This window comes from Hippichthys cyanospilos, chromosome 10, assembly GCF_059441005.1.
Source record: "Hippichthys cyanospilos isolate Australia breed blue-spotted pipefish chromosome 10, RoL_Hcya_1.0, whole genome shotgun sequence".
Taxonomy (NCBI): Eukaryota; Metazoa; Chordata; class Actinopteri; order Syngnathiformes; family Syngnathidae; genus Hippichthys; species Hippichthys cyanospilos.
In genome coordinates this window covers 20,553,784-20,580,671 of record NC_142378.1, presented here as the reverse complement: position 1 = coordinate 20,580,671, position 26,888 = coordinate 20,553,784, and the positions used below count along the sequence as shown (strand labels likewise).

The 26,888-nt window shown below is 37.6% G+C and overlaps 1 protein-coding gene across 1 annotated transcript; it reads left to right on the top strand.

Annotated features, from left to right (window-relative positions):
• The first annotated feature begins 1,679 nt into the window (after positions 1-1,679).
• slc1a6 (solute carrier family 1 member 6) lies at positions 1,680-25,054 on the top strand. Its single transcript, XM_088425937.1, has 12 exons — positions 1,680-1,792; positions 1,866-1,934; positions 12,345-12,621; positions 15,254-15,391; positions 16,195-16,402; positions 17,457-17,499; positions 17,597-17,722; positions 17,795-17,979; positions 19,391-19,624; positions 19,776-19,970; positions 23,081-23,215; positions 23,360-25,054. Exons 3-12 carry the CDS (start codon positions 12,390-12,392, stop codon positions 23,556-23,558), a joined length of 1,695 nt encoding a protein of 564 aa, XP_088282063.1. The 5' UTR covers positions 1,680-1,792; positions 1,866-1,934; positions 12,345-12,389; the 3' UTR covers positions 23,559-25,054.
• The last annotated feature ends 1,834 nt before the right edge of the window (positions 25,055-26,888 follow it).

The window sequence follows — 26,888 nt, the reverse complement described above, 5'->3', positions numbered from 1 at the left end:
CACTTTGTTCCTACACTGGTGTATAAGCGAAGAGGAGAATTACATTATGCACGTTGGCATGGAACATGGAATAAAATATCCTTGGTACAGCTTGTAATACAATTTAGTCCACTAGTAGAACCCGCACATTTTCCCAGTAATGTTTTTTTGAAACAAATGCTACCTTTGCCTTCCTACAATGCACTTCAAGGTGCACCAACCTGGTGCCCGCGGGCACCATGTAACTCCCAAAGATCACATGAGTAGCCCGCAGGCCTGTTCTACAAATAGCTTACGAGTGATCGGACATTGGTGCGTTTCTACGAATTTTACAATTATACATGTATTATATTTACATTACATACTACACTTGATTCACATGTTTACTACAGCTGTCCCTTAATTATTGTGAAAAATCCTTAACATGTTTGGTGTCTTCACATAAACTGGTAGCCTTTTGTATTACTCAATACCAAAGAAGTAACTCTCAGTTTCAAAAAGGTTGGTGATCCCTGCCCTAAACGCTATAAATAATGGTCGTGACACCGTTATCATGGTTATCTTGAATCGCTTAATTGTACTGATTGGCTCAAAATGTTACACACCAAAACAGTATGGTTACCATCAATGTTATGGTAATTAAAATGGACTGCAAAAATAAAACAATACATAATTTACATCCATTAATTATTAATACATTTGTATTTCTTGTTACTTTTGTAAAAGTTGTTTAACAGAAGGTTACCAGCATTTTTGTCCTTATGTGCATACTGTATGTGGCACATACTCTACATTAACTTTCACTGCATTTAGTCCTCTTTCTCAAATTATATTTTGAGGGTTAGTTTGCAGTATTATAAGTGCCAACAAAATTTAAACGAGGCTCAGACTACTCATTTACAACACTGCTATTCTGAATTTCACATAGGACACATCTATTTAATGTCAACTAAATAGCATCGCTGGCAACTAAAGCAGCTTTTGCTCTGTAAACAATCCAGTGTTATTGAGCTCATACTGGATTGCTCGTTTTATATCAGAAATGATTGGTTTTATGGGTTTTTTTTTTGGATAAATTTTATTTAAAAAAGAGTTGAACATTTTAACTAATGAGCAGAAATTTGCTCCCTAATTACCACCTAGAATATGTTATTAAAAAGGCAATTCTTTAAATTGACTTCTCCTTTAATCAAGAGTCATAAAAATATTGTTGGGGAATTAACCAATGTACAGTGAAATTTGTATTTATTTTTTGTCTCTGTGATGGTCAGCTTTAATGTAACAATAATAAAAAGTGTTAGTGGAAGCCAATGTTGCATATGACTTGTGAGAACATGCTGAGTGGGGGCACTCCATGAGCAGATGCATGTTGTCATAGCAATGGCTAGAGTTTTTTCACAGATCTCCTCCCGCAGCACCACAACTACAGACGAAAGAAGGCTGCTGGTATTCCTCTTCGGGGTGAATTCCGCCTATCAGTGTTACAGTACACAGGAGAAGTGGCCATCGTACAAATTTTAAGTGACAATCACATCTCTGAGGAGAGAGGTGTCGTGATTTTCACCCCATGTAGGGGACGTGGGCAGGCAGCAGGTGGTTTGACTTGATAATTTATTTTTCTTCTTCCCTGCTGAAGAATACTTAACCTCTACTCCTCCCACGCTCCCTGCTGGAGGCTTCACCGACCAAGGCGGAACACGATGGTGGGCTAATGTGAAGTGTGTGGGCAGCAACCAGATCATTATCATCTTCTCCGCACAGAGGAAAGACATTCACGTCACAGTGAAAGAGAGGAGCATCTTCTTTCTTTCAGGTGTGTGGAATTTCTCTGAAGAAGTGGCAGAATGGTTTCTTTTAGAATTTAAGTTTTCATCCTTGGTTTGCAGCTTCTTCAAGTACCACCCTGAGGAACTTCAGACTTCCAGACACGTGACGGCTTGATTTCAATCAAAAGGGTATGTAGCAGCCCATTTACTCTATCTCTATCCATCAGTACGCTGTATGTCTATCTACTGTAGTTCTGGGGTCCCCAAGCTTTTTTTTTATCAGCACATTAAATAGAAACTCAACATTAACGCCAAACTATTGGGAGCACTCAGCGAGAATGTCTCTTCACACAGGTAGGATGTCAGAAGTTTCAAACTTACGTTTGAGGCTGCATTGCATTTGAGACCTCATCTGGGTCTGTCACAAGAATGAAGAGAATCCATTTCAAGTCACTTTGTTGGTTCTTTTTGGCTGAAAAGTACCATTCGAAGTCATTACCGCTAGAAGTCATTATTTCAAGTAGGACTAATAGCAATGGTGAGCCGTCAGGGTCAGCAAGGCCTTCTCTACTGGCCTAATATAACCTGACATTGTTGTAATTATAATAAGTTATATTATAATTATAATAAAGGTCAATTTAATTTTAAATGTAGTTTTACTATATATATATATATATATATATATATATATATATATATATATATATATATATATATATATATATATATATATATATATATATATATATATAGAGAGAGAGAGAGAGAGAGAGAGAGAGAGAGAGAGAGAGAACATTTTTAACATAGAAAATTATGCTCCATATTCCGTACTTTTCATGTCGTATTATATCCATTTGCTTATGTTAGAGTCTTTAGCCAATTAGAATTCAGCTAACTTGTGTCACCAAGATGTATGAAATCTGCCTGCATTTGCGGGCCTTCTGTGCCGTGTGCAAGACACATTTGTATGGGCCCCTATTGTTACGTATTCGACAGCTGCAATAGCCAATTGAGTCATTAGATCGCCATCTAGAGGCCTCATATTGACCGTGACATAAGTGGATGCTTCCTGGAGGAAGGCGGTGCTATACGCAGCAACCAAGTTCTGCGGTGTTGGCTTTAGCTGATTGGGTTAAAGGTGTAGCTTTTTTCTGACTGGGCTACCAGGGTTGTAAGCTAGACTGTTGTTTTTCTGCCATGGCTACCAAGGGCGCTAACCCTGGCAAATTGTTATGCTGGGAATGCTTTTTTTTTTGCAAAGGATCGATTTGGTGTTTGGAGCTACACTGGATTAGCAAACTTCAATTGTTTAACCAAGGCAGCAACGAGACCCCAAAGCACGGCTGGACACACGCGCTACGGTGCTTTTAAAAATTTCTTGGGACACCTGAGTGGATATATGGTATTGTACATCTCAGTTCAAAGGAAAGAGAGCTCCTCATTTTAAGAAAACGTTTGTGAACACCTGAGTGGATACACTGCACATTTCAGTGTGAAGGGAAAGAGAGCATGAAGAGGTCAAGATAAATTGGGAAATTTTCAAAAGACTGATCGATTGTGACTGCGATTTGTTTTGGTGAGTGCAAGCTTTTTCTTTAATTATTGTTTAATTTTTCATATGTTTGTGTTATTTTATTTTGTTGATATTCAATTAATAGGAAAGAAATAAAATGATGTTCTTATAATAAAATGTGATTTGTAGTTTGGAGTTCATAAAATTTCATTTATATATATATTTTTGATTTATTTTTAAGTTTTGGCAGCATCACGTATAATGACAAGATTTAATGGCTGATGCGGGTTTATTGACGTGTAAAAGCTCCTGAAAATAACCTGTGTAGCCCAGCAATGCGTACATTTGTTAAGCAAGGTTGTGTCATGTTTGGTTGGGGTTTGTGTTTTTTGGGGTTGTGTGGGTTTTGTTCATATTCTGTAGTTCATGTTAGTTTTCCTTGTGGCTGCCTTCCTGTCTGTGTTTTGTTAGTTTTATCTTGTCCGCCTGCCTGTTTACCTGCCCTCCTAATATCATCCAATCAGCTTCCCCTGCTTTTCGTCTCTCTCCAGCTGTTACGTGTTCCCTCGTCAAATGTGAAGTTTATTCAAGTCCCCAGTTGCATTTAGTTCTTGTCGGGTCGGTGCTGCTTCTTTGTCCTTGCTGTCATACCGTCACCTTGCCGTTTTCCGAGCATTTATTTTAGTTCCTAGTTCTGTTGCTTCTTTATTCATTTTGTTGTTACTTGTTGCTAATGACTTGTTTTGTCATCAAACTTCCATTTGTTTTTAGTTAGTTCCTCTCAGTTTCCTTTTTTTTGGAACCTCCTCCTTCCTCTACTCTACTCGCCATGCGCCGTCTCAAAATACGTGACAAGTTGTACCACATTATTGTCATTAAAAGAAGCAATCAAGCCAAACAAAACGTCTGTATCCATCCGTGTTCATTAACAGGGGCATCAAAATGAGATTTATTCTGTATTTAGAATTCTTCACGTGCTCCAGTTTGTCTTGTTTACTTATGTGTTAACTTATTTTGAAATATCTGCTGTTCTGGAAGGCCGTGCTGTATTTCTTGTTTACATTCTCCATTTTATTCATTTAGCTTTCAGTAATGTTTGTGTTTACCTTGTTTGTTACCTTCTTGGTTTCAAGAAAAGCCTATTCTTGTTCACACGGAGAGGCATTAAGACTTTTATTTTGTGTTAAGAATTCTTCAAGTGCTTTACCTTTTCATGTTCAGCCATATCTTACTTTGAAAATGCGTGATTTTAATCTATATTTCTGTTTCCTGTTTTTACCTTCCGAAATTTATTAGCTGTCAAACGTCACGTTTCGTGTCCCGTCTCACCAAACCCGATGGCGCCCTACCACCCAATCGCGCAAACCACTATATATATGCGTTGCTTGTTACACCACTGCTTGTTACACGTTATTTTCCCAAACCAGAGAGAGTCTCACGTGGCTCTGATGCCGCAGTTTGCTGACCCCCGACCTAGATGGAAGCCATTGTAACATCTCGGATGATCAGAACATGGGGTTATTAATAATATATATATATATATATATATATATATATATATATATATATATATATATATATATATATATATATATATATATATATATATTAAAAAATGCTAATTTCATTTTATTTCATATTAAATTGTGAAAATATTCTCAATTGTTCAAAAGAAAAAAAAGCAATCATTTTTTGTATATTTTTTAAAATATAATTATTTTGAAATTTGTCAGTATATGTTTTTTGTCTCCTTGCTAACAAGGTGATGAAGCCAGAAAAGCTAAAGCTGTTTTGACTAAATACTAATTGGCAGCAATCTTTTGGGGGGAAATTGACCTGGTTTGTTATTAGGTGTCCAACATGCAAATTTTTACTTTCTAAACTTCAGTATAGCTGAAAAGTAACATATACACAATGTCAAATTGAGAGCTCAATGCAGTCCATCATGAGATGTTCAAAGTGTTGTTCGGTGGTAAGTGTGCAGATAACTGTGAGAGTGTGATCCCTTGACCTGCATGTAGTGGTACACAAACCAAACAAGCCTCGTGGTGTTTCTGTGCGAGTGTGATGAACCCTTTCATGAACCAGTGTGTGGTAATTTTAGATAACATTCCCCCTTTTGACACATCTCCAAGGAAGAAAGCATGCTTTGGCGTGCAAGGATATACATTTACAGGTTCTAGTAATCACATCAAAATGGGCCCCTGACAGTTTCCATAGAGACCTTTTAGTGGGTGTAGCAAACTGTTACATGTCATGCTGTGATGCAACTAAATCAAATGTGACATTGGACGTGGATAAAAAGGTATGTGTATGGGAGAGTGGCTTAAATGCAGCAGTTTTGGTGGCCACACCAGCACCTGTGTTTCCCCATGACACAGGATAGGAATGATTGGTTTGTGCTGAACATATACAAACCGCAATAGAGGATGGCAACAAGATGGCCTCCAGGAGCTCATTAATCAGAGTGGTTGAGGACCGACTTCCCATCGGACAGGAAATTCTGACAGTTCCACCAACCATGGAGCACTCCAAATGCATACCAGTAGTCTGTGTAAATGGTGACAGACGTGCCCTTCGCCAAACAATGAGCTTTAGTGAGGGTGTTAACCTCCGCTGCCTGCGCTGTGTGGTGACATAGAAAAGGGCCAGAGATTTCCACAGCAAAACCAGAGACAACAGAAAAATCGACATGGTTAGTGCCCAAAGCATCTTAAGAGGCAGAGCCACCAGCATACAAAATCAGGTCAGGATTAATAAGAGGGTTGTCCTTTAAGGCAGGTCTGGGAGTACAGAGAAGGTCAAGTTCAGCCAAGCAGTCGTGTCGTTTACCATTGTCGCGCAAGGGTAGAAGAGAGGAACAGTTTAAAGTGGTTACCTCTATATTTGCCATGTCCAAAAGACATGTTTGCTACTTAAAATACCTGGAGTCAGACCAATAGAAAGTTTTCTGTTTAAATGAGAATGAGCGAATTAGCATGCGCTACCCAAAATATAAGCCTTTTTGGCAGCTACAACAACAAATAACATTTTGAAAAGCCCGCTGTTAGCGGGTCTAATATCACAGGAAGTCAGTTACTTGTAAAGGAACCTGCACAAATTTCCTCCATCGATCAAGCTGGTTCTTTGTGTTTTCCTTTATCGCCATTTACGTGTATGTGGTCTGTGTTGTGTAAAAAAAAAGGAGGCTGATTCCCCTCTCTGTCAATTGTCTGATGTACATTCACAGGTGATAAAAGCTTTCTGTTTCCCCTTTGGCTATTGTGGTGTGGATAAATTACCTGTTCAACTGTAGGCAAAATTTGTGTAAGTTCGGCACTATAGATGGCATTTTATGAATGGCAGCATGAACAGCACAGTGCTCTGAAACAAATGTCAAAGCTTGCTGATGGACTCATCACAAATTTTCTTCTCGAGAAACATGGGCGCCACCACAAAATCAGATCATGGTGCACTAATCCCCGTTTCATTGGTTAGGTTGAGCTTCCACATTGTTAGGCTGTCGTTGAGTGCAGGTGTGGAGACAAACGTGGGTTGTGGACACAACCAGTGTGGGTGGGGAGGCAGGCATGTCACTCAAGCACAATGTTGCAAGAAGGCCAAGAATGATGCCTGATGCCCCCAGAGGTTCACATATGAGTGGTTTCGTGTCGGCTGCTGTGTCATCATGAGGTGGCTGTGGTGACATAGTTGATGTTGGAACTCTGGGTGGTGGAAAAGGAGGGGTCGCAGTTGAGGAGAGGGTCTCTCATGCCTGTAAAAACAAGGGCAAAGACAATGGTCAACCTGGTGTTCCATGTTATTAGTTTCATTTTCATCGTCAACTTTCTTTTTTCCTTCTACAGTCTATGTATATGTTGGATCTTGAACGTACTTTTCGAAACAGCGTTGTGCCACCTTTACAGACAAGCACAAACATTCCATGTGACGTTCAATTTTGTTTTCTGACCTCTCAGTTTAGTTTCTCTTTTTCAATTGAGTCACTTAGTTTCAAACAAACAAAAACCTTTCTGGAAACCCAAATTTAGACATCCAAACTTTTAAACGCGCAATGGACTTTAGCCCATATTGCCCACCATTTCGTCAACTAACGGCCCCTTAGGGCAGGGGTGTCTAACTCATATTTGTCGGGGGCTGCACTGTAGTTTTAGTTTTAGTCAGAGGGCCGTATGATTTTAAAACCAAATAAATTTTAGGTGTGTTTGTCACACTCATAACTAGTTTTGAAATAAGTAACAGAAAACATTCAAAAGAGATATTGGGAACAAAAAATGCTTGTTATTTTTACCCCAAAATTTTTGAATGTTGAGGACAACTTGCAAATTTAGTATTTTAACCAGAAACTTGAATTTGGATCAGGATTTCACGGGCCACATAAATTGATGTGGTGGGCCGGATCTGGTCCCCGGGCCTTGAGTTTGACACCTGTGCCTTAGGGGGTTCCACTTCCTTACTTGGTCGCTGTTTCATTTTAGAAGTTCTCCTTCAATTGTAAGATCAGCAGTCAGTTGTGTCTTTCTCAAACAAGAGCAACATTCTCAACCAAGTAAGACACAGATGTCTCCATGTATCACTTCGTTTGTAGGCACAAAGAAACAAACCCAACTATCCACAATGCAAAAGTCACAAGTACAGAAACTAATCATCGATCTGTGTCCTCTATTTGTTAGCATGTTAATCATTGGGCCTGGTCCTAAATTACCACGGCTAATAATTGAGCCATGTCCTATGTTATCATGGTTAATAATCGGGCTCTCTCCCATGTTACCATCAATATTTTTACAGGGCAGTAACTGAATCAAGCAAGAGTTGTTAAAAAGCAAGATTGCTGCCGTCTTGCTTAAAATCTGAAGACCAAGTTTACACTCAGGAGAAATAAACCCACCTAAGCTACACGTTGACAACACTCAGTGATTGGGCATGGATTTAGAATAGACATATTACTACCAGTACAGACACAACCAAATGTTTCGGAGGTGGGTTACCACAATTACCAAATTCTTGCAATTCTTGGTTTTTGGTCCCTGACACTTTCATGAACAGTGAGGGGTTCACAGAACTTAAAATGTTTTCTTCTTTTTTCCAATCAAATTATGACAAAATTACATTCATTTTGAATTAAACTAAAATTTAGGAAAATGTACTCTTCACCAAATCCTTGTAATTTTGAGTTCGTAGATAGTTGTGAAGTGGATCGATCCATCAGTCGGTCCTCTCGTTGCCAGAACATTTGCTGAGGTAGGGAGGAATCTGAATTAGACCCCGGAAGCCACCCATGACATCCCCCTCTGCAAGAGCATGTGAAGAGATAAGTACAGTCTCAAGGGAGTCAACTACGCAATAGCCAACATACCAGTACAACTTGGGAACATAAAAAGCAGTTATTCTGGTTCATGGCATGGATTAGTGCTGGGCAATAATATCAATAAGTCGATATACTGCGATACAAATTGACGCAACACGCGTACTGCACCACAATGTGTAGTTTCTAATATATTGCGTATGGGTTTTAAAAGCTTATTTTGGTAATGTTTCTTTTTTTTCATCAATCCACTCCAGAGTGGCTTTTGTATTATGATTTTTGTAAATGTAAATGTGCTTTATTTATATAGCACTTTACAACCACCTAGAGGTGGACCAAAGTGCTTCACAGTAGAACATAGAGAATAACACACACAGTTTAAGACACAGAAAATGCAATAAAAACACAGAATAAAAGATTTAAAAAAGAGAGTCACCACACTGCTGAATACTGAAAGCCGTCCCGAAAAAATGGGTTTTCAGTCTTGATCTGAAGAGGACCAGGTCCGATAAAGTGCGCAAATTAAAAGGGAGTTTATTCCAGGGTCTGGGAGCAGCCACCGAGAAGGCACGGTCACCCCAGTGCTTGTATTTGGACCTAGGCACTTCCAACACCAGTTGGTTGGATGACCTCAAAGCCCTAGGGTGTTCCCGCACAGTTAAAAGCTCAGATAAATATTGCGGGGCAAGGCCATTAAGAGTTTTAAAAACAAACGCTAAAAGTTTAAACTCAACTCTAAAATGAACAGGAAGCCAATGGAGGGAATAAAGGACTGGGGAGATGTGCTTTCTTCTTCTGGTGCTTGTTAGCTTGTTGGTGTTTGTCATATTATGAATCGTGTTTTCCATGTAAATCATTCCAAGCGCTTGACCACCACTTTAAATGATACAACAGATGACCCTTGCAGTGAGGCCATGTCCCAAAGCAAAAGTGGCGACAGACAAGGAGCCAAACAAAAAACTTTGATACTACAGTAAGAAAGCATTTCGTTGGTTTTTACCCTTGTAGTCATATCTATCAGAATGTTGAGTTGGCTTCTGCACAGTGTTCAAGTCATCTATAGTAAGCTCCTGTATGTGTACCCGAGTGTTCCCAAGTGCAATATTAGAGCACCCATATTAACAAGCAGTAGAATTTCATGTTGCATTTAAATCAGATGGGAATTCTGAGTTCAAGTTTTGTTTTGTTTGATTTCAATTTGTTTCTTTTTTATGCTAAGTAATTTTTAATAATATGCTGAAAAAATCTGTACAGAAGTGACCGTAACTTGAGGTTTTACTGTGTTTGATAAATTATCACAAATAGATTCTTCTTTGGTTTTGTTGTTGTTGTTTTGTTTTTTTACCTACACAATTGACGTCACAGATCTGTTTCGTTTACGGTTGAAGAGCACTGTCACCAGTATTTTATGCTGGCACGTGTGGCTAAGTGCTAGCTGTGTAATCCTGACACATCTGTGCCATGTAAACAAGTATTCTCAACGGTTGGGGACATATTAAGGGCATGCTAGAAATAAAAAATGTGGACCCACTGCTTGTGTAATTTGTAATTGTAATGTGTAATGTGTCTTCATAGATCTCAATGCTGTGTGGCTTCTGAAAAAGAATAAATAGTGTTAGTCTGCTCTAATAATTTCCTTCTGTTTTGTCCTTCATAGTTAATATATATGCTAAAGATTTTTTTTTAACAAACATTGCCCAATATATTGTAATACGTATCACAATAGACCTTTTCTGTATCACAATATATCTGAATACACCTTTAAGACACAATCACATTATTGATTTGCCATTCAATTTTCATGTCATTCACATTTCTTTTGGGGAAAAAAGATTTAAAAGAGGAGGCTGGAATAACAGGAACAAGGAAATCAGATTAAGACTCCACCTGTTCTTTAGTGGAGCATATAAATTTGTTTGTCAAAGCCGACAGAGGAAATATCGTAACCTACTTAGATAAGACAGCTTGAAATCAACTGCCACGTGCGTCCCATTGCTTGGTGTTACTCCACACAACTCCAAAGGGTAAGGTTATGGAACTGTTTCAAACTGTATTTGAGAGCTTCTTTTGTGTTGTTTAAAGTACTTTTTTTAAGTGAGGCATTTGCAGAGCTCTAATGATAATTTATTCAGAGAAACATGCTGTAGTTAGTACTGTACTTTTATCAAGTAGATTTTTAGCAATTACCAAACATCAAAATGTCTTTATTTGTGTGTGTGCATGTGTGTGCGTGTGTCTGTGAGTGTCTGTGTGAGAGTGTGTGTGCACATGTGCGTGTGTTTTAATTCCATGGTTCAAAAATTGTGTATACAAAGCACATGATGTTCAGTTTTTGCTGAATGCTCCAAGACGTATGATTTATTAATGTATATTATTGTAGTCATGAATTACAATATGAGCTGTGGTAAATGTGTTGTCACTTTTCTCATGCATTTTAGTTAGATCGTCAAATTAACAGAAATAACTCTCTTCATGCATTTCAAACAACAATAACAGTAATAAAAATATTGTGAAATTAATAAATCTCTGACAAAATAGATAATACATGTTTTATGTTTTATAATATGCAAATTGTTGACACTGGATCACTAAAGTCTAAATAACTACTGTTCAAATTCCATGTATTTGAGGAAAAAAAATACCATTATTAACCAATACAATTCAACAGAATAAAAAATCTTAATTAGAGGAAAAGTAAAACTAAACAATTGAAATACAGTTATCCCTTATTTTTTGCGAAACCCCCCGCGATAAGTGAAAAAACACAAACTACCCCCCCCCCCAGTTTTCATTCATGTGGACTTGGGTACCTGAATTTTTAAATGTGAAAAGTACTTATACTTTGCATATTTAAGAAAAATATTACTGCAGTACACATATTTACTTGAATCTTAAATGATTATACCTTATACAGTAACTGTACTGTTATTTCTTCAAGTTTCCATGTCTTGGCTGGCAATGACAAAAAAATATATATACTTATATTATACATATTATTATACATATATATTATATTTGAAAATATTAGTACTGCTCTCAACTGACTGGTGAGACAATCTGCCCCGCCCACCCACCCACCCCCTACAAGATGCAGGCATCAATGAGGAGTGAATTTCAATTTCTGAGTGGGAGTGGGTTACAACTCCTGCCCTCATTGGTCAATTGTCGAGCTGGGAGCCATCACGTGTCTTGCAGGATGCCCGTGGCCTGTGCATTTACAGTTAACTCGTTTGTCTGGCATGCAGGTTGTTTAACAAGCACGTCTCTCCACAATGTAGCTTTTTTGTTTTTAATGAAAAGAAATCTGCGATCCACTGAGGGCTCAATAGGGGAGGCGCGAAGTAGCAAGGGATCACTGTCATCTGAATAATGTGTTTGCACAGGTACACACATACATGTGGATGTGTTCAGGATGTTAAATTGGAGCCAGTCCACTCCTGCCACCATTTAAAGTGCCCAATAATCATCAGATGTGATGATTATTATTATGATTGTTATGAGCTTGAATGTGGTTAGTTGTGAACACAGCCAGATCGTACTGTAGATATGAAAGGATGTGCAAGCACATTATCGTAGTTGCATTCCCACTTGAAAGAAGTAAAAAGGTTTGAGTTGCACAGGTTTGGAGTCATATTGGTGGCAAAGGTTTGGAAATTTGTTTACATTTTTTTTTAGTTCACAAACACCTAGCATTTGAGCAAGGGGTGTGTAGACCTTTTAAATCCACCATGTGTTGTGGGTTTTATGTTTTATTTCTCCCTCAATCATATTCTCTTTATTTCAGTTGCACACAAAACCTACCTCCTGGACCAGGTTCTTAGAGCTGATTATGAACGAGAAGCCGCCTTCCACCAGCACTACTCTTTTCCTGAACGAGAACGCAGATAAAACCGCCGACGCCGAGCACGAGAAAGCTGACTTGAAGAAACGAGTTTGTGTGGCCATGGACAGGAGAGCGAGCATTGTGAAGGAGAAAATGAGCTCTGTCAGCAAGCAGAAGGTCAAAGATTTCCTCAAAAGAAACCTCTTTGTTTTATTCACCATTGCTGCTGTGGTTTTGGGTGAGTATCAAGGCTAGACAAATGTATTTATACAGTCACAAATCCACAACGGCATTCCCTGAAACTGTGCTCCTAATGCAAGAAAAACTCAAAAACCCCATCTAGGAAATCATGAGAAACCTTGAGAAGGGGCCGCAGGTGAAAGGAGACCTCCTTTCGGGCTCAACAAGCTGCAATGAATTGGCACATGATCTAGTATTACAAACAAGGCAAACTAGCATAAAACAAGTGAACTACAAAGGTAAAATTTTGCCGGAAGACGCCCTCGGAAAAACAGTTCCTCGTCGGAAACCAGGCCCGGCTGGTCCATAATCTCTGTTGGGGTATCCCAGCTCAGATCTTGCTCTGATTGGTTGGTGCAGAGCTGCACAGCAGTATTCAACTCAGCCCTCACTTTCTAGCCCTGCCTTGTAGCCGGCGGAAGGAGCCAGGAAAGAAAGAAAGAAAGAAAAAAAAAGAAACTGCGGTCAACTCAATACAAGATTAAAAGAGTCAACTAAATACAAGTTTAAAAAATGAGATTTTAGTCGCTTTTAAACATTCTACTAAGATAGCATGTCTAAATTGATTTATTAGGTGCATTCCAGAGCACTGGAACCTAAATAGAAAATGTTTGAGGAGATCTTTTTGGCTCTTGTAATATGTTAATACATAAATCAATGATGTAGAAAGGTGCTAAGCAGTGTAATCTTTTCAAAATGATTGAGAAGATTGTATCGTGACGATATAGTCGAATTTTCTTATCCTCATTAGGAGTCTAACTGCAGCATTTTGTACTGACAACAGACTTTTGATGTTAGACATGGGTAGACTAGAGAGCAATACGTTACAATAGTCAAGGCAAGTAACAAATGCATCAAGGTCTTTGTCGTAAGGAGATAGAATAAGGAAGGTCTTGCGATATCCTCAAGGTGAAAAATATAAATTCTTGTAATATTCTTCAGTGTATTTGGAAAGAAAAAGTTGAGCCAAATATAGCACCGATTTTTGCTGAGTCACTTTTGGTAATAGTACATGTTTATCAAAGAGTTGTGTTTTTAAAAAGGTGCCAATGATGAGCTGGCAAATAATCAACAGTTCTGTTGAGAAGTAAAAAATTGGAAGACAACAGTTCTTTAAAATCTTAGTAAGGCAGTCTTTCAAGTAACTCATACATAGTATGGAAGCAGATCAATTTCTTTTAATCGATCAAATTTTAAATCAATATAAATCATAGTACAGTGGGCCCCCGTGTTACGAGATTAATCCGTTCCGCGGTTGGGCTCATAAGGCAAAGTCACCATATAGCGGACAATCCAAACCTATGTTAAATAGCTAATGCGTTTAGAACCCCAGGTAAAAACATCAAATTGTACATATATATTAAAAATTGGTACCAAAATAGTAAAGTAAGTGCTACATATATATAATATACATGTATACAATCAGAAAACATCATAAATAAAAAATATAGAAAGGATTTATTTACCTTTGAGTGGTGCTTGTTATGCCCATATTCCCTTCGTATCTCTTGATTATCTCCAGCTTCGTTTCCAAATGAATCATCCTTACTACTCTCTTTAACATCACTAGCAATCTTGGGACCCATGGCTAACCCATTTAAGTTTGAATTAAGCAATAAAATGCACTATTAATACATTTTTGTAATCACTCACGATAGAACAAAGCTTTACCATTCCGCCATTTTGAAACGAGTGAGGCCGACCAATAGCTGACCAGCATCTCCGTGAGGAGACGCCGACCAATAGCAAACCAGCATTGTAGTGACGCATTGCACAAAGGTATTGACGGCAACTGAAAAAAAGGGCAATTACCTAAAAACGCCTGCAGATGGAGACAAAACAACACAAATACTGCCAATCCCCCAGAGGCATGACAGTTGTTTTTGTCGCAAAGCTGGGAAAATACATAAAGGGGGATGAAAAAACTCAGTTGGCCTTTTTAGGTAACTAAAAAGCTTCGCTCTGCGCTCCCACAACTTGTCCTTAAGACAAATCAAGTACTTTTCCTTTCCTGGGGAGCTGCTGATGAGAATGCTATTGGTCGGCGTCTCCTCATGGAGATGCTGCTCTGTGATTGGTCGGCCTCACTTGTTTCAAAATGGCGGAACGATAAAGCTTTGTTTGATTGTGGGTGGTTATGGTTACTGAACCGTATTTATAGTGCATTTTACTGCTTAATTCAAACTTGAAGGGGTTAGCCATGGGTCCCAAGATTGCTAGAGAGAGAAGTAAGAACATTTTTTGATTGTATACATGTATGTTATATATACGTAGCACTTACTATACTATTTTGGTACCAATTTTTAATATGTGTGTACAATTTTGATGTTTTTCCCTGGGGTTCTAAACGCATCTGCTATTTAACATAGGTTTGGATTGCCCGCCATACGGTGAATTCGTCATACGAGCCCAACAGCGGAACAGATTCATCTCGTAACTCGGGGTCCCACTGTCGAGTGATCCTGACTGAAGAAATTAAAATGTTAATTTTTCTATGAAGACTTTTTACTTTGACGTCCTGCATTTCAACAGATTTCAACAGACTAACAGATACTGCGGGTATTAATAGCCTTAATAGATGTCAACAAGGTGAGTACATGTATTCTTTTACAGTGTACTTTTCTGTTCAGGAATCGTCCTGGGCTTTGCTCTGCGCTCCCACAACTTGTCCTTAAGACAAATCAAGTACTTTTCCTTTCCTGGGGAGCTGCTGATGAGAATGCTTAAGATGCTGGTGCTGCCTCTCATCATCTCCAGCCTGGTCACAGGTGCATATTGAACATGCTCATGGCAAGTTTAAAGTGACACTGTGTAAGATTGAGATAAAAGTGAAAACATTAAATGATAATAAATTTCAAAAAAAACTTTCAAAAAACCAACACTATGTTTTAAATATATTCGTAGGTCTAGTTATCATTAAATGATATTATAGGGGGGGGGGGGGGGGGGGGGGCACTTCTCTGGAGGTCACCATATCTGTTATAGCTACAGACAGCAGGAGGAGGAGTGTTTATTGCTGCATTTAACCGGAATGCCCCTAAAGCTCCCACAGGCGCATGCGAAAAATTGCAAATACCCCCTTTAAATAGACCCCAAGTGCCGTAAGGACGATTCGGGGGCTTTCTGTTTATTTTGCGTAAAAGCTTATGCCAACCTTTCATGTTAAGTGATATTTTGAGAGTCTGGCATTGAAACCATTAAACACAACAATTATTTTCAAAATTCTACTGGCCGTTACAATGAATGTAGTTTAATTTGCTAAGTAGCTGCACGTGTTTCTCTTCACAGGGGTATGTACTGTACCCAGGTTATCATAGTTTTAGAGTACTGTATAATGTTAACTTTATGGTAAAGGATGTGAAAATTTGTGTAAATGTGATTTCTTTCGCATTATCATTATGGGGCGTTGCGTGTAGATTTGTGAGGTAAGATATGTATTCAATACAGTTTGAAATAAAGCTATAAAATGACAACATGTGGAAAAAGTGAAATGCTGTGAATAGTTTCCGAATGCAGTCTTGTGAAAAAAAAATAAAAAGGCAAGTCAATCAAACAATGTACTCTGTTGCAGGAATGTCCTCCTTAGACAGCAAAGCATCTGGTAAAATGGGCGCACGTGCTGTGGTTTACTACATGGTGACCACCTTGATCGCCGTCTTCATCGGCATTGTCATTGTGATCATCATCAAGCCCGGTAAAGGCACTAGGGACAGTCCAGTAACCAAGAGTGGAAATGTGGAATTGGTCCAGGCTACAGATGCTTTCCTGGACCTGATCAGGTAATCCATTATCTTTGTCTCATCTTCTTACTGTGTAGTCACCTCTTATAGTCCTTATGAATATACAATGGTGCCTTGAGATACAAGTGGCTCAGCTTCAATTTAAATTTTTTAATGTAGACCTAGGTCTAGTAGTCGCTAATTATATCACATGGGGCATGCCACTCAGACAAGAGCTCACCATTATATGTTAGCTACTAACAGCAAACATAATTGAAAACGGATTTTGAATCTCAGTTTGCATATTGTGTGGGCTAAGATTTCGTATGTATATTCCTCACACATTCCAAAAATTGTCCTTTTAATGAGTGTAGAGTGTAGAAAGGTACCTTCTACTCACCTATTCACCTTCTATTTTATTCACCCCATACACACACACACACACACACGCTCACACACGCACCCCCCCCACACACACACACATATATATATATATATATATATATATATATATATATATATATATATATATATATATATATATATATATATATATATATATATATATATATATATATATATAATGTATATATATATATATATATATATATATATATATATATATATATAATGTATATATATCTATATATATATATATATATATATATATATATATATATATGTATATATATGTATATATATCTATATATATATATATATATATATATATATATATATATATATATATATATATATATTACTTAAACCTAAAAAACTAGAAGGAGCGTAACCAAATGGATATATTATGGCAAGAAATGAACAGAATATCGAGAATAATTTTATCAATAAATAAAAAATATATATAATATATATGTTTAGTAAAAAAAAAAAAATAAATATATATATATATATATATATATATATATATATATATATATATATATATATATATATATATAAAATGTATTAATAATTACAGCTTTATTATACCAAATAATAAAGCCACGTTTTAGTAATTTTTCTTTTGTTTTGTTTTTCCTTTGCAAAAATGAATGCAGTTATCTTACCGACAAGCTGTATCACAAAATGGTCTATCTTTCCATTTTTTCCACAGAAACATGTTTCCACCAAATCTTGTAGAAGCTTGTTTCAAGCAGGCAAGACAAAACTTCTAAAATACAATCTATTACACCACAACCAACTCAAAACAAAAAATACAGTAGTTTAGAGTTTTGCTTTGTTGACTTGTTGCAGTACAAAACCATGTACAAGAGGATTTCACAAACGAGGAACGTGACGGTGAGCCTGAACCTCACTGATAATACCATCAATATGACAGACACCAATGTGAACCTCAGCAGGTTGATTCACACCATCCAAGTAAGCCACTCCCTTGTCTTTTGGCTCATATATCCATCACATAAGCATCACACTGTCCCCATACACACACAGGAAACCTTGGAAGAGACTGTGCCCGTGTCAGGCTCTGCCGATGGTGTCAACGCTCTTGGCCTGGTCTTCTTCTCCATGTGCTTCGGTCTGGTTATCGGTAATATGAAGCTGAAGGGTCAGGCCCTCAGGGACTTCTTTGATGGCCTCAATGAAGCCATCATGAGACTGGTGGCCATCATCATCTGGTCTGCACACACACATACAGCAATGCATCATTTGAAGTGAAACAACCTTATTTATACTGTGCTATGCTATCGATGTGCAGCTGACTTCCTCTTCAACTTGTCATGGGTCATTAGGGTGTTTTCATGTGCTCTGTTCTTACAAACATGTCTACCAAATTTTGCATTGATAAATGAACTAGGTCACAGTTGTCAGAGGTGCCAGATCCAGCCCGCCACATCATTATGTGTGGCCCGCGAAAGTTCCTGGCTAAAATACCAAACTTTCAAGTTGTCTTCAAAAAGACACATTTTTTTGTTCCCGATCTGTCTTTTGAACCGGTTTTAACGGCCTCTAATTTTTAAAAATTAGGTAAGTGTGTGACAAACACACAATTTTTTCGGCCCTCTGACAAAAACTATAACTGCAATGCGGCCCATGATAAAAATTAGTTTGACACCCCTGAACTAGGTGTTTGGGGGCAATACTTTTCCAACATGTCCAAGGGGCGGGGAGGCACCTTGGCAACTCTATGAAAGACTCCAAATGTATTGATTAATCAACGACAAGTCAGTTATTCAATTAATTGACAACTATTTGAACAATAAAATAGTTTTCTAAAGACGTTTGTAATTTAAAATTCTCCAAACCCTCCAATGTCAGCTTCTCAACACTAGCTATTCATGCAGTTTTAGAAATCATTCATGAAAACAGACTGATTAGATATAGTGTTTTACCCCTGGGGGAAAATTTTGACCCAAATCAGGCTTTTACATGTTTGATGCCTAAGGAAAAGCATACAAAAGAAAAACAACTAGGAGGCTAAAATATTGCATAGATTCTCAAAACATGTCGACTTTTCAATGTGCCGTCCTGTCATCCCCTGGACAAATTGAAATCCCAATGTTTTATCATGCATTTCCCCTGATGTTTGCATTAGCCCTTTCAAAGGTAACTTGTGAACAAAGTGCAATAGCCAATTTTTGTGTTGAGATCCCAAAATCACCGGAGGGCGCTAGCAGACAATTTATGCCATTTGCAAGCCTTTGAATAACTTTATTGAGTGGCTGAGCCTGATTCCCATAATGCAAAGTTCGTACTATGCTTTTACTGCGGAAAACGATAACCACACCAGTCACTGAATCACTTTAAAAAAAAAAAAAATAATGGTGACCGTGAATCCCTCTTTTGTGAGTTTGTTTAAAACTGTATATACATTTTTATTATACCTGTATATTTACACTGTAATTTAGAGTCTCAAAGTATGCTCTGTTTGCACATCTTGGTCATCTTTATGAGGATGATGTTTTATCACCCGGATTGACTTTCAGTTCAGAGTTTCACATAATCAAGGGTTAGAAGCATGAATTTCTTGACCACTTAATGTTTTTGAGACCATTTGAACTTGAGGGTGTTTTACTGTATATCTGGCAGGTATGCCCCAGTAGGCATCCTCTTCCTGATAGCGGGTAAGATTATGGAGATGAAAGATCTAGCAGAGATGGGCGGCCAGCTTGTGATGTACACCGTGTCAGTCATCGTGGGCCTTCTCATCCACGGCCTCTTTGTGCTACCACTGCTTTACTTCATGGTGACCAGAAAAAATCCCTACAGCTTCATTGGTGGCCTTCTGCAGGCACTCATCACCGCTCTGGGAACCTCTTCCAGGTCGCTTGCAATCGGGTGTTCGTAATATTAAGCACACACACCTAGTCCAAAGTTAGCAATATTCATTTTTGACTCGCTGTCAAATAACATACAAATTGCATCATAAATCAAATGTTAAATGAAAGGAATTTGGGTCTTTTTCATTTGGTAGCTCTGCTACACTGCCCATCACTTTTCGCTGCCTGGAGGAGAACAACCATTTGGACAAACGGGTGACTCGCTTTGTTCTGCCCGTGGGGGCCACCATCAATATGGACGGCACCGCCCTCTATGAAGCCGTGGCGGCCATTTTTATCGCCCAAGTCAACGACATGGATCTGAATTTTGGTCAGATTCTCACAATCAGGTAATGCTTACAAAAGGCCTCTGGTACAGTTTGGAACGTGACTTCTCAATTGCTTGCATATACAAAAGTGTAGGTTTCTGGAGTGTTTGCTCACCAGTCATTTCTACAACCAAGTTATCTTCTGAGATTCCGATTGCAGAAACGTGTGTTGATGCAAGCCATTTTTATTTTCACCTTAATTTAATCAGTGGCAAGCCATTTGTATTTTCACCCTAATTTAATCAGTAGTGCACTCATACCAATCTATGGTCTAAATACCAGAATTATATCACTCTCATCATTCATCCATCAACAGCTCTAGAAAGTTTTTGAAGTGGATGGCGAGTCTAAAATTTTCATTGCAATGCTATTGACCCCAAATACTCATGTTTTGTCACGGGGTGCGCGGCGGGTATGAAGGCCGGCGTGGTTGCGGAGGAGAAGGACCCAAAAGCAGGATGCTGTCGAGACAGGGGCTTCATGAAATCCATATTTATTAACACAACGAACGGGAACAAAAGCGGGAAAAACAGGGCGGCAAAAAACTCAAACTAAGGGCGCAGGCAGGCTGGCAAAACAGAAAGCAAACACTATGGGCAGGCTGGCAGGTAAACACAGAGCTGAGGGACGAAGGGCGAGACGGGACTACGAAAACGCGACAGAGACAATATGACATAACATGACAATGATCCGACCAGGGCTGTAACAGAAACTAGGTTTAAATACATTCACAAACTAATCAGAAACGCATGGCAGCTGGGCAGGAACAATAGGCAAGGGGAGCGGATTGGAGGACATGAGGGGCAGGTAACGCGGACAGGTGGACTAAATCAGAACTAACGCAGGGAGACACGAGAGGAGCAGGAACAGGAACTATATACGTAAACAGAAAGGAACAGAACCCCTCAAAATAAACCCACAACCCAAAACCCCTACAGACCATGACATGTTTCAAAAGCACTTATGTGGATTTCAATTTTTGGTGGGAAACACATTGAAATTTGGGGGTTAGACCAAATATTTTCAGCCATTATTTTTTTTCTAACTTTCTAATGCATTTTAATGGCAGGCAAGAATATGTCAAATATCAGGATTCATATCGCTGCAATCAGGTGTCCATTGTAATGTGTTCAAAGTGCCCCACCTAGTTGAAACATTAAATTCCAATTAATTTTGTGTTCATAGTATAAGAATTAAAAAAACTAACTCACTTATTCTCAGCTCTGACAAAACAGCCTGCATGTCACCGTATAAAGTTTTGCGTAAATGAAAAATACAGATCAACTGAACTAAAATATGAACTTTTTGATTTCTCAAAAAAATACCCTCCTAGAGGTGTCTATTTTCATTTTCCAGCTGTTGCAAAGGTAAAATTGCAGTAGAAGTGTATGAAATAAGGATTTATTGAATATTGCTAGTATCTGGGCAAGCTCCAGAGTCCATCGCCTGTATTTAATCCATTTTATATTAGGCCATTAGCTCTGTGTAAAATCAAACATAAGTTTCACTTATGAAGGGCAGTGTTATACTGAATAGTATGAAGAACGTGTCTGTGCTCTTTTTGTGTTGTGTCAAATGCAAGAAAAAAAAAGTGTTTTCAAACACTATAGTATAGCATTTATTTTCTTTGAAAGTTCCACATAATTGAATGCCTGCACAACTAAAAACCACTCAGCCGAACTAGTGTCTGCATTTGAGATATTTTATCTATGCTCAAATATCAATAAACATTTTTGTCACATGCCACACCAAATGGCAATTAATCTTATGACTTAACTTTCTTAAATCGATGGGAAATCATTGGAGTTATATGTAATCATTATGTAATAATTTAAAAAGACATCACACACTCAGACCCACCACTCACACACTCATGCATGACTAGCACTAATCAAAGAAGCAGTCATTGGCAGATGATGTCATTTGTTGAGGGTGATTTTTCCTGGCTTTGAAAGACTAAAAATGATGATTTCTCTACTCTCTATTGAAATGTACTTTCCAGTGGTCTTTTTCCCATAAGGTAGGGGTTCTCAAACCTTTTGGAGTCAGGGATCCCTTTTTTTTGGAAAGCAACTTTTCCATGGACCCTCACTGCAAATGTTTGCTGAAAAAAAAAATAAATAATAATTCAAGCCAAACATAAGTGTCCTTTTTATTCATCAACATATACAATTTGGCAAACAGAATATTTGTTACTTTTCAGCCGTACTGAAGTTTACAAAACAAATATTGCCAATGCCACGCTTCCTCATAACAAACTGCATCAATTTTCCTTAAATAGGTTGCTGCCAAACATTTAGTGACTAAATAATCAAGGTCTTTTTTGATGACATCCATTACGTAAATCTTTTTGACATATTCCAAAATTATGACATTTTTAAAAATATATTAAACGGATTGACTTGATTGCTTAATTAAAGAGTCATGAATACAATCACAAATCAGTATAAAAAAAATGAAATTAACGAAACAATATATATATATATATATATATATATATATATATATATATATATATATATATATATATATATATATATATATATATATGTATGTTTATTTATATTTTAATTACCCAAATTATTTCACAGACCCCCCTGCAGTCCCCACGTTGAGAACCATTGCCCTAAGATACTGGTTGCTATAGAACTTTGAAAAATGTATTTTCCGAAACTAAACGTGTTGTCCTCAAAACTCTGGATTTCTGGATTGGAATTCCATGTAGAATTAGAACATATGAATATCTGCGTTTTCATTTCATGACGCAAGGGCCCTTTTGCTAGGGACGCAGTCACATTTTCTGCCACAAAGCCAGCAGCAAACCCAGTAAACAGATGAGGCATGATATTTGCAAGTGAATAGTAAATATCTCCTGGTAAATTGAAATAAATTATTAATCTATTTTTTTTAAATAGACCACTAATAAGCTTTTTTTTTGGCTCTCAATGAAAATAAAAGTGATGTACAGTATATATTTAAAATATGAAAAAATAGGTGAAAATTTTGTTACTGGAAAGCAAGTGTGATGCTCCCTTTTGTAATTTCCTTTACTTAACCCCGATGGTATGCCAGCAGCAATCTGATAAAAGATCTCTCCACTCCTCTTGTATCCCCTCCCGCCACCCACTTAGTATCACGGCAACCGCTGCCAGCATCGGAGCAGCAGGCATCCCTCAGGCTGGCCTGGTTACCATGGTGATTGTATTGACATCGGTGGGACTGCCCACAGAGGACATAACCCTCATCATCGCTGTGGATTGGTTTCTGTGAGTTGCCCGCTAAATGTCAGCATGATGGGTGATTGGTCAAGCTTTTCTGCTTAAATGTCATGCCGTGAAACAATGTGTATGTTTCGAGAGACACATCTTTAATTGTACATTTGTGTGTCAATGCACCACCCCCTTGCTCAGGGACCGTTTGCGTACCACCACCAACGTGCTGGGCGACTCCCTCGGGGCAGGCATCTTGGAGCACCTCTGTCGTGGCGAATTGCACAATCAGGATGATGAGGTGCGCAACTCTGTCATTGAGGAAAGCCAGAAACCTTACCAGCTCATCTGCCAGGACAACGACGTCATGCACAACCACAACAGCGAGACTACCATGTGACCAGTGAAAGCTGCAGTTCTTTTGGCAGTGTTGCAAATTATACCTGGCAGAGGTCATTTTTGATGGAAAAAAAAATCCAATTACCCGACAATCAGCATTGTGCTTAACTGTGTAGATGATAAATCACGTCAACCCTTTACGTAGCTGAAAACGATTCAGAAGGATTCTTGCCAGAATATCACACAAGACACGTTGGTAAATCTGCTCTTTGAAGTAATACACTACTGTATTTGTTTTGGCATCTATGGGGCAGAGAAAGGTCATTGGGCAGGGACCAAAATCACAAGCACACAAAGTATTAGGAGGAAGGCTACACTGAAGAGATAAAAAAAAATAGTCAAATTAGGTCATAAACTAAATATTAAGTCACTATAAAAAAAAAAGAAAATTGTAATCAATGTTACAAGCAAAAGTACCCAAACTGTTGTATGCCATATAATCCCAAGTCAACCTCACATATAAGTTGACACCCTTCCCCCCCTTTTTTACTTAAAAAGTTAATTTCTGTGAATTTTACAAAAACGCAAGTGTAAATATAACCCTGATTTTAGTGGTTAAGCATATCATAGCTATCCATTTAAAACTCTAGGTGTGTGATATTAAAATGAAAAATGACGGTACTTTTAGATGCATTTAGATGCATATATCCAAATATATATGCATTTAGATGCATATATCCAATAACGTACAGTAACATAACTGTTACGGTTATAGGAGGGAGAGGATGGGGTGGAAACGAGACTAGTGCGAGGCAATGTGCGCATACATGCAAATGCTGAAATTAATGTTGCAACAATAAAATTATTTGACGTTTCAATGCTTCATTTTTGACATAGCTGAAATCCAATTTTTTTGGAAAGCCCTAAAAGTCATTATCACTATGTGACTGTCAAATACAATTATGCCACAAATATCGAACATTGCAGTCACGACAGTACAAAAAAAATGTCCCATAAGACATAAAATTGTAATATCACCAGAAAAAGAATCAAAATTGATGGTGAATTTCAAAAACATAAAAACTGTTTATGTAATAAAGTTTGAGAGCAGGGGTGGGCTAACCTTTTGACTCGAGGGCCACAAAGACTTCTAAAATTTGATATAAGTTTGACCAGGAGCGGATGGATGGAGTATTGTGATAATCCACATCATGATAGAAAATTGTCAATTGAATTGAAAATTAAAAAAGCATAACAGTGTTATTCAAGTCCCATGTATTTAAGGATTTATTGATATTACTCTTTAAACAACTAATAATTAAACAAAGAAAATAAGTCTTTTTTTTTATTGTTATTTTTTTTATTTGTGCTGACAATATTTTAAAGCACGGATAGTTCCACTATTCTCTAGTCTAGTAACATCATCATTTTTCCTTTCACCAATAATTTCTTCAAGTTTGGTGTGCCGGAATGAAAACTATGGCCCTTGTGCCATAGTTTGCCCATGTCTGTACCGGAGTATACCTACAATAAATATATGAATATTTTATTATAACATCTTTACTCTTGTTAACCTGGCGTTTTTTGTTTTTTTTTTTGGGTTGAGTGTCTTACTCATTTAAAAAAAAAGATATATATATATATATATATATATATATATATATATATATATATATATATATATATATATATATATATATATATAATTAAAAAAAAAACACCAACTGGTTTTGTTATCAATGTGAAAAATCAGCATACTAGTTCTGCTGAGTGGTTTTTAGTTGTGCAGGTTATGTGGAGCCTCCAAAGTGAAGCATGATCCAATACAGTATTCCACTTTGTAGGTTCCAGTGCTTGTCATTAAACATCAAGCCTACCTCGAATGAAAGCTGGACGCGGAGCTTTCACAATGTGACAGACTAATTGTGAATATCTCATTTTCTTATGTTTGCTTGTAATATATTGAATGTGAATACACTTGACTGTTAAACACTGGACCTTCCCATATGTTGTTTGAAGACTAGTTACTTGCCAAGGTGTGTTGTCTTTTTGACTTCTTGGTAGTCTTAATATTTTTGCTGTGCTTGAGGGATCACCAACATTTTTTTTTTTTACATTTTCTAATGATCACTTTTCGGCAAGGTAAAACAGCTTCATTTCTAGAGCACATTTCATACACAAGGCAACTCGCTTTGCTTCATACAGCCAGTAGAAGCATTAACAAATACTTTAGCAAACATACTTTAGCAAAGCTGAGAAAGCAAAAATAATCAATGAACATAAATTGACAACATGTAAACACATTTATAGATTTTAAAAAATGATTTAAAATGTTAAAAAAGAAAATGAAAAATACCTAGATCATAGCTTTCCAATAACACATTATGTGTGTTAATAAAATTACACAATTATGCTACTTTTAGACGCACTTCTTCATTGTATATCGAATTATATCATTATTAATATTATAAATTAATATAACTACTGTGGCGGTTATGGAGGGGGTGGAAATGAGACAAATGACAAATGATTTGAAGTTTCAATGCTTTATTTTTTGACACAGCTGAATATTAATTTGTCAAAAAGGCCTAAAAGTCATCATCACTATTTGACACACCAAATATCTCCTCCCATTTAACTTCCAGACCGTCCTCTCCTACCTCCTTGTCAATTGTTCAAACATCCTCGTTACTCTTCTATGGGTAGTCATTTTCGGACCCATCCAATTTGTTTGAAATGGAGGTCTTGGGGGATGATTTGCTGTTCTTTTTACTTGGGATGTTCTTTACTCAAGACTGTTGACGACTGTTGTGAGATCAGACCATGAAAGGTTGTCCTTCACTATTTCTCTGACATTAATGCCAGCTTGTTCAAGCACACGTCCAAGACCTGAAAGAGACAAGTCAAGCTGTTTCTTTTCATGATGTGTCAAAGTACAATGAAAAATGATCCACGTAGCCACAAGGCTGACAACAAACAGGCAATTAGGCTGCGCGTGACGAAAGTACACTTTCGGTCATAACCCATGTTGTGGGGTGTTGAATGATCTGCAGCTGTTTGGTGCTCTTTTGAGGGACTCTAAGGCTCAACACTACACAGAATGAACAAAAGTGGTCCAAGTACTGATCCACATGTCATGGCCACACGATCAGATTCTAAACACACAAACAACTTTACTCTAAGTAGGGCCTGAACTAGTTCTGTGCTGCTCCATGTAATCAAATTAAATCTGTTCAGCAGTATATCCTCAATAATCAACTGTATTAAAAACCAGAGTTTCAATAAGACGGTCACTGACAACTTTACTCCTAGAACTGTATGCTGTTTCTGTACTTTTGGGTCGGAACTTTATTGAAATAAATCAAAAAGTTGCAGTTCAAGAAATCCTAGG

Coding starts and splice junctions, on each gene's coding strand:
- slc1a6 (XM_088425937.1), top strand. CDS start 12,390: ATGAACGAGAAGCCGCCTTCCACCAGCACTACTCTTTTCCTGAACGAG. Junction 17,980..19,390: donor CTGGTGGCCATCATCATCTG/GTCTGCACACAC, acceptor TATATCTGGCAG/GTATGCCCCAGTAGGCATCC. Junction 19,971..23,080: donor GGTCAGATTCTCACAATCAG/GTAATGCTTACA, acceptor CCACCCACTTAG/TATCACGGCAACCGCTGCCA.